Genomic DNA, 9,368 nt, shown 5'->3' with positions numbered 1-9,368 from the left:
AGAGAGTTGTATTGATGTGTACACAGTTTCATTAACTAAGTCAAATCGTAGACATAGTATACTCAATCCAAGTGGGTACCAGCAAGACTTGATAATTACTTGTGTTAGAAAAGTCAGCCCAATGGTCTTCTTGTCTCAACTATAATTTCTGTCTCATTTAATGTAATTCTTATCCTTCTATTTCTGTCGAAAACGTTTGTTGTACTATGTTACAACTGACTTTGGCTTTATTCAATCAAAATTTCTGTTCTACATTTACATGTTACATTTATTTGAATGGCTCCTACTTAAAACTCTCCGGCTTTCTTATCTGTTAGACGTCCGTTGATCACTTCGAAATAACTTTAGATATACAGGTAAAACAAACCACATTCAATTATATATGTATGGAAAATAGTTAATATATGTTGATATTCGTACAAATATGTTTGAACTTTCATTAGTATAAAATTTCAAACACAACATATCTGAAGTCATTTTAAAGTGGGAGACGTGTTATAATTTTTAATGAGTTAGATGATAATACCAATGTCAGATATCTGTACATTTCGATCATCCTATCCAAAGTTAACATAGACAAAAATGGGTTGAGTCGAGATCACAATGAGTCATAATAAGCAAATATAAGAACCAAACCAACTTGCCCATTATTTTACAATTCCAAATTACTTATATTCCATGACTCCACTAATATAAGAGACTTATAAAATAATGATTTGAATGTATTATTAATTGTTACACATCAACACCAAATGAGCAGTATATATCAAAAATACATTTTCATGAATTAAAACATTTTTTAAAGGTTGAATGTTTTTTCAGTGGATTAACTTGAGCATAATTCAAATCAATTTATCATCAAAGTCACTATTGTCCATATTTATTGTCTGGACTAATTATATGAGTTTGACTCAATTTTACAGCCCATAGGCCATAATATTAATGAGGGTGCAATATAATTTAATTTGGAGTCATTTCGATGATATATGTGAAGCAAGTACAATTAGAAAAAAGTGTAGCCGCCAGCAACGGAATTAAGCCAGGAGATCTGTCGCGCATTTGCCTTCATAAATAGTGACGGCATTATTAGATAGGCAAAAGGCATACCCCCTAAACTTGTTCCAAAAGTTATTTACACACTTTAACTAATGGGACGACCTATTACACATTTTAACTACATAAAAGTATATTTATTTCCCCCTTCCGTCACCAACTCAGGACATTATGCCTAGCGTGAGAGCCACTCGCCTCCTAGTGAAGCCACGTAATAAAAGATCCCAATCCTTTTCATTTTATCCAAACCCATTTCTTTTCACCCAAATCCGATTCTTTTCACCCAAATTCGTTTTATTTTACCCTAGTCCATTTATTTCACCCACCCGTTTCCTTTCTCTAAGAACACCAAAATCTAATCATAAATTTCGTCTGTAAATCCTAGTTTTAGCTAAAGATTTATTCGATTTTGTAGTATTTTTAAAGCAGATGATGGTGACTTAGTAGATTATATTCTCACATGTCAGATATTATTTCTGTAAGTTTTTTTTTTTGCGAGAGAAGGACACCAAAACAGGAGGGGCTGTGGAGAGAGAAAGACACCAAAGTTTTTCAGAGAGAGAATTGAAAAAGCAGAAATTTTGTGGAAATGAAAAAGAGAGGAATGAATCAAAATGGAAAAGAGATGAATGAATAATAATGAAAAAGAGTTAGCTTTGATTCAAAAGAAGGAATTTTGATCTATGTTTGAATTTAAGGTTTTTGATTAAGATTTTTGGGTGAAAATTGAGGGTTCTTGTTCATTAGGGTCGGGTGGGTGGTTATAAGAAGAGAATGGAAATATAACCGTTGGATTGGGTTTTTTTAATTAAAAAAATAAATAAAAATGGCTTTATTAGCGTGTTGACGCGCTCAACTATGTGGAGCGAAACGCACCTTGAGTTGGGTGACGGAAGGGGGTAATACATACACTTTTATGTACTTAAGGTGTGTAATAGGTCTCTCCATTAATTAAAGTGTGTAAATGACTTTTGGGTACAAATTTAGGGGATAATTTATGCCTTTTGCCTATTAGATAATTTCTTCGTTTATTTTTACTTCTTCACTATATTAAAAAAAAAAATTCATTTTTACTTGTTGAATTTAGTACATCAAAATTTTCATATTTTATCTTCAATATTTTACTTATTTTTTAAGATCCAAAACTAAATATCAATAAAAGACGTACAAAGTTCAGAATAGACAACAATTAGTCAAATTAGATGGTAGTGTAACACATGCTAATGACTAATCTAAGGAAAAAAGTGTGAGATTTGTTAAATTAGAATAGAAAAGTAACAAGGTCAAGTATGCAAGTCCAATGATGTGACAGTAAGGACTATCTCCCAACGGCCAAGTTCTCTGCACCTTTGTAATGTATCTATCCATCTTTGGTGGGGCCTCATTTTACAACCCCACCCCTCTCCTCCTGTTTTTCATATTGTAATACATTATTTGTTTCATGGAAGATTTTCGAATCTCTCCGATTGATTCATGAAATGTGATTGTCCAAAATCATATAAAGAGATTAAAGTGTTATATTTCACTTGATGTGAAACTCAACGCTTCCTCTCCGTCATACCCAGGATTGGATATATGGAGGGTGATATATATAAGATGGGGCACCAACATCAATTAAATTATGAGAATTAAGATGTGTGCATAATTGCAAATAAATCTTGAATCTATTTCACTTTAAAAAGTTAGCTCAATTGATCATGAGAATTTGCTTGTGACCATGTAAGAAAATCAGATTACACCGTCGATCTGATTGGAACAATGCAAATTAGAAAAAAAAAATTCAATTGGATACTCTGACATAAAAATTTACTCGTGTAATTTGGTTTCTTGATAATTTAATTGTCCTTTGGAGATCAAAATTAACTTATTGTGAAGAGTACATTTGCTTATTAATCCTTAATATCTAATTATTGTTCTGGCACAAATGTAGAGAGACCTCCTTTATTGGCCAAATTTGGCACTTTAAAACGTTTAATTACTCGTCTCCCTTTGTCAATACATACTCTAATTAGCTGTATCTACTAAATTTGAGAGAAGTAATCAAATTTTGAAACTGCTATATATACTGAGTTAATACCTCAAATGGTCACTTAACTATGCACTATTTTCTCAGAAAGGCACTCAACTTTGATTTTTAACTCAAAAGTCATTCAACTATGAGATGTTTTTTCAGAAAGTCACTCAACTTTGGTTTTTATTTCAAAAGTCACTCAACTATGAGTGTTTCACTTACAAAGTCACTCAACTATGAATGTTTTACTTACAAAGTCACCCAATCTATTTAATTAATTTTTTTCATTAAACTTACAAACATGAAAATTTTATTTCTTACTGAAATTTTAAAAAATAAAAAGATATTCATTTAAATCATTTAATAACTCGATCCGCTAAAAATATAATATAATACCTTTTATTTTACCCCTTTTCTCCAATTGTGTGTGAATACAGCGATCTCCATGCATTGTTCATAAAATATAGAAATTACAAAATTACTTTTTTAGTAAATTCAAAATTTTAGTAACAACGATACATAATGAAGGAACCAAAAGAAGTGATTAAAAAAAACTGACTTGAATTTGTTACTAATGTTTTTCCTACCGTTAAGTTAATTAAGATTTGGTCTTTACATGTTTTTTTTTTGTAGAATGGTCTTTACATGTTGTTGATTTTAGAGTGCTATAGTTTAATTAATTAATTGGTTTAAATGAATATCCTTTTATTTTAAAAAAAAATTGGTTAGAAATAAAAAAAATTTATGTTAGTAAATTCAGTTGAAAAAAATAATTAAATCATTAAAATAATATATTTCTAACGGATCGGGTTATTAAATGGTTTTTTGTTTTTTATAATTTTAGTTAGAAATAAAAATTTCATGTTTGTAAGTTTTAATGAAAAAAATCAATTAAATAGATTGAATGACTTTGTAAGTGAAACACTCACAGTTGAGTGACTTTGTAAGTGAAACACTCATAGTTAAGTGACTTTTGAGTTAAAAATCAAAGTTGATTGACTTTCTGAGAAAAGAATTCATAGTTGAGTGATTTTGAAGTTAAAAACCAAAATTGAGTGACTTTTTGAGAAAATAGTGCATAGTTGAGTGAACATATGAGATATTAACTCTATATATACTCAAAATATCAAAATACAGTCCAATTAAATGTGTTTGCATTTCTAACTTTGGTGGCCATTTGGTCACCTACCCAAACGGAAAATCTTTCTTGTGTTTATGTAAGTATCTATTTTCACAAGAAAATAAAAAGTTAGTGAATGAACAAAATTTTGTAGTTTAACAATAAAAATCCATGCTAATTTCATTCAGCTATGGATTATCGATGAATTATAAGAAAATTCAATTACTTAAAAATATTTTAGCAACAAATTAGTTAGAGATTATCGATAAATTCTGTAGCTGATTTCATGTTTTGTTGTTGGAATTTGCCATCTTTGAGTGCCTTGACATACTTTGCTTCTAGAACTTTTTGATGGTTTTTACTTTATAGTGTTTCATAATCCGACATCAATTTGACTTCGTTGTTTATAGCCCTAGCCCACCTAGCTAATATGTACTTTCTAGGAAGTTGTAAAATTTCATGATTTCTCAATGATTGCGTCCAAATTACTTCAATATTGTTCTGTTTGATGGAAATTTAAGTAATAAACAAAATGAAAAAAAATAGGAAAACATCAAATTAATTAGGTGTAGACTAGTATTCTCTATACAAGATTTGTATTTGTTGTGTAACTCATTCTCTAGGTAATTAAACACTAGTGGAGTAAAGGTGATACAAAACCAAAATGGGGAAGTAAAAAAAATACTGAGCCACGTATTACATATAATCAAAGTTGACGAGAGAGAGTTGCTCGAATGGTAAGCACCTCTCATTTCCAACCCGAAGGTTGCGAGTTCGACTCACCAAGGGAGCAAAAAGGGTGGGAGCTCCTAGGGAGGGTAAAAATAAAAAGAAAAAAATATAATCAAAGTTACGTGTGAGGGACATGTTGAAAATATAATTAAAAACTAATAACGTGCTTTTTTTAATAACTTAAACTTTTAGATGACATGATCATGTTGTGCTTCCATACATCCAATACGCGATAAATATTTTTGCAGGTTGGCAAGGTGAAATGTGAAGTAGAACATGAGAAATCAAACTTTCAGCAATAAAAGAGAAAACTCAGAAGACAACTAACTAACTGAGCTACTATGATTTCTCGATAGAGATATACTTTGTATTATTAGCTCGCCTATTATTTACCTTAGCGAAGACTTTGAAATAATACATATGTCAATGATTTTCAAATGGACGGTACGTATAGTCTTATAAATAAGATATTAAATTTATTGGACATACAGTTCCAACTTTTTTTTAGGTACAAGACATAAACTTCCAAATTTTTTCTTTAAAAAAAGTCTAGTGTATATTTAATGATTCGACTAAGAGAAAGACAAGAAGAAAAAACCCTTGTTTTCTCTACTGGCATTAATCATCTTCTATCTAGCCATACTCTACTTTTCTGACTGCTCCTTAAAACATGTTTATCCTCTCTCTTTTATAATTATATATTAATCTCTATTATTATTCCTCTTTCCTCTCTCTCTCTCTCTAGACACAAATTAAAGTAAACTACACTCAACAAGAAGAAGAGGGGATATAATTAGCTTAATTAAAACTATTTTGTTAGTGAAATTAAGTGAAAATATCAAGAAATGGGGAGAGCTCCTTGTTGTGACAAAAACAATGTCAAGAGAGGGCCATGGTCACCTGAAGAAGATGCTAAGTTGAAGTCATATATTGAGCAAAATGGAACTGGTGGAAACTGGATTGCTTTGCCTCAAAAAATTGGTATTAAAAATTCAAACTAATTCCCCCTCCCCTCCACCTTCCTTTTTTTTTTTCTTGATGAAAATTATAGTACTGACCTAGGTAAGTTCATGAGGTACTCCTACGATACTGAGTGTGTTGAAGTGTCTCAGTTACTTTGCTTGCTCTGATACTATGTTGAAGTGTGTGACCGATGAGATGTCACAAACTTGAAGTGTGGACCAAGGGTCATGTTAGTTGTTGTTTCTGATTGTTTTGTTCTTATGCATACCATGATTAATAATGTTAATCATTCTGTTTTTGTGAAAATTTTAGGCCTTAAGAGATGTGGGAAAAGTTGTAGGCTTAGATGGTTAAATTATTTGAGGCCAAACATCAAGCATGGAGGATTTTCAGAAGAAGAAGATAGGATCATTTGCAGCCTCTACATAAGTATTGGAAGCAGGTAATTAATTTAAGACCCTTAATTAATCTCTTCAAATCATGTTCTTTATCCCTCTCTTCTCATTAATATCTTCTCTCTCTCTCTCTTACTAGAAATATTAGCTAGTTGTTAAAACCAGAATCTGAGTAGAGTCGGAGCCAAAAATTTTCTTAAGAAATTCAGAAAATATAGGAATATTACGTACGGTTGACACTTGAATTTGTGACCTAAAATAATTTTTGAAAGCTTTCCTTATTATACCAATAGGAGATTTTATTTTTTATTTTTTTTGTATATATACACAAACACATTTAATTTGATTGTACCCTATTTTGTGCACTATAATGGTCAGACAACAGAAATTCAATTGAACCTCGTTGGTTACATCTAGCTCTATTACTGAATTGTATGAGGAATATTATGTCAGGTGGTCAATAATTGCAGCTCAACTTCCTGGAAGAACTGATAACGATATAAAGAACTATTGGAATACTAAGCTAAAGAAGAAGCTGTTTGGGAAACAACGTCAAAAGCAAGGATCAAGAAAAGGAAAAGAAATCAACTCTATCTCAACAATTTCCAATAACATCAACAACATGAACCAAAACCCTTGTTGGCCTGAGCTTCCCATCATGCAACAACCAATACAATTCTCAAATAATGACCATACATCCATCAGAAAGTTATTAATCAAACTTGGAGGTAAATTCTCAGAAAATGACCAATTGACAAATGTTGTGTCACCAAATTCTCAATATCCTATCGATAATTCATCGATGCAGCTAATGTATCAAAATCATATCAATTTAATCTCTTCGTCTCCAATAGACAATGTCTTCAACAACATGACCACGCCAAATCCTGATCCATACAACATGAATGGGGAAGCTAGCAATTTTACAGCTGAATTTGAGCATATGATAAATAATCATCAACAAAAATTAGATGGTCTTGAATTTTTATACGAGGATGATGTGTTTATCGATAAGTCTGCGTCTACTTCTGGAGGAAATTTAGACTGGGAATCGATGAATCCTTATGTGCTTCCTCTTCCTCCAATTATTGTTTCTAATGATGGAGGTAATTCTCAACAAGGTGTTATACTTCAAGAAGGTGCACTTGATGAACTAAGCTACCCTATGGCACAATAATATTATTATTATTATTGTACATTTTATTTGACATTTTATTATATTGTAAATTTTTGTTGTGAAAGGAGAGGGGTGAATGCTTTATGTAGGTTGGAGAACCCTAATAAACTTGTTTATTACTATATCTTAGCATGTTCTCTCTAATTTTGTCGATTTTATTATTGCTACATCATTTTTTCTTGACGTTTATCAATCAATGTTTATAAATAGAATTACATACAATTACCTTTTAAGTGACCTGATTATGTGAATATATTTTTTACACCGTCAATGCACAAACATTAACACCTTTCCATTAATTTAGAGCTTGTTTTCTTGAATTTCTTGTTTCTTTTGACTGATTTTTCACAGATATACTAATACATATGCACTTTATATTAGCCATACATATGTTTCACCTTATTTCTGAATGCTCAGAGGAGATATCAGTCACAACTCATGACATATTTCGAAATAATAAAATATTCCTATTGCAACAAGTTCTGGTCTCTTTGGGCATAACTTGCTGGTTTTTAGCGTGCAAAGGTACTATGTGCATGTTTCAATATTAGTACTAATTTGATAAGATTTTTTAATGTCTAAGATATAAATGGGATCGATTATATTTCGTACATGATTCCACCCTTAAGAATTCTGTTGATTGATCCCCTTTTCAGAAATAATTTGCAATGAACATATAGGTAGTCCAATCTAACTCGATTCCCTCAAGGAAAAAGTTAAATCAAGATTTTTCTTGTGTAGTTTGTCCACTTTTATTACATGCAAAATTTGTTAAAAGATAGGTTCGATTTTGATGTTAAGATAGTGGCTTGTTGAAGTGTGTGATCACTTCGTATAAAAACTCAGATATTAGAAAGAAACACACACTATAGTAAATAAAAGATTTAGCGATAATTTGTACGATAATAATATAATTGTCACAATATCATATTTAGCGACAATAATAAATATAATTAATATTTAATACCAATATTATATATAAAAATATCGTTAAAGTCTTTAACAACTTTCAATGCAATAACATTAACTATTACTGTACTACAAATTTTTATGATAAAAAATATATTACCGCTAAAAGAAAAAAATCAATGACAATCACTTCTAATTAGTTAATTATATCATGACACCAAAGCAGCCACAATATTGTCAACATTTCTAACTAGTTAGCTACAAGTTACAACGATGTACGTCCATATGTTGGCGAGCAGTGGCGAAGACATAGTAGTGTTGCGCCCGGTTCATTTGAATCCATTACTTTTTCAGTTGAATATAAATTTATATGAAAAAAATATACTAAAATTACAATAAATTGTAGGTATGAGTTTATAATTTTGAAAAATATAATAACTTCAATACTAAAAATCTTTAGAATTAAATCAGATAACTTAAATTCTAAATCAGCTTTTATGCAATAACGATTAATTTTATCAATTCACGATAACGTCACCCTAAAGACAGAAATTCTAAGAACTAAGAACTTAATTATAACTGACAATTAAGTACACAAAAGAAAGTTGATTACAGTTCATGCTATACTTTCGACTTTGATATATCATCTTTTAACTCTTGACTTTTGTTCCTCATGAACACTTTTGTTTGGTAAGCTAAGGTCGTGGTTTGTTAAAACTCCGTTGACATAATTAATAAAATCTAAACGGAATTTTGTGTTTTTTTGAGCCGCAAGTTTATAGAAACTTTTCAGTCCATTTTCCACTTACTTTTATTTGTGTACCGAAAATAAATTTTCACTTTTATTTGTTAAAAAAAAAAAAAAACAATTTCTCTTTTTAATTTTACCTTCGTATTAACTACTCATAATTCTAAATTACAACCTATTATAAAGACGACTATACATCCATTAAGACAACTATCATGATCAAATATACACTTCATTTATGGATACGTAAAAATGATTGG

The 9,368-nt window shown here is 30.4% G+C and overlaps 1 protein-coding gene across 1 annotated transcript; it reads left to right on the top strand.

Annotated features, from left to right (window-relative positions):
• Positions 1–5,440: 5,440 nt before the first annotated feature.
• On the top strand, positions 5,441–7,586 carry LOC125855533 (transcription factor MYB36-like). The gene is made up of 3 exons (XM_049535265.1): positions 5,441–5,897; positions 6,192–6,321; positions 6,728–7,586. Exons 1-3 carry the CDS (start codon positions 5,762–5,764, stop codon positions 7,449–7,451), a joined length of 990 nt encoding a protein of 329 aa, XP_049391222.1. The 5' UTR covers positions 5,441–5,761; the 3' UTR covers positions 7,452–7,586.
• Positions 7,587–9,368: the final 1,782 nt, after the last annotated feature.

The sequence above is a fragment of the Solanum stenotomum genome, chromosome 2 (genome assembly GCF_019186545.1).
Source record: "Solanum stenotomum isolate F172 chromosome 2, ASM1918654v1, whole genome shotgun sequence".
In the NCBI taxonomy this organism is placed as follows: domain Eukaryota; kingdom Viridiplantae; phylum Streptophyta; class Magnoliopsida; order Solanales; family Solanaceae; genus Solanum; species Solanum stenotomum.
The sequence above is the reverse complement of the archived record's forward strand: the minus strand, read 5'-3'. Positions and strand labels throughout refer to the sequence as shown.

Coding starts and splice junctions, on each gene's coding strand:
- LOC125855533 (XM_049535265.1), top strand. CDS start 5,762: ATGGGGAGAGCTCCTTGTTGTGACAAAAACAATGTCAAGAGAGGGCCA. Junction 5,898..6,191: donor TGCTTTGCCTCAAAAAATTG/GTATTAAAAATT, acceptor TGAAAATTTTAG/GCCTTAAGAGATGTGGGAAA. Junction 6,322..6,727: donor TACATAAGTATTGGAAGCAG/GTAATTAATTTA, acceptor ATATTATGTCAG/GTGGTCAATAATTGCAGCTC.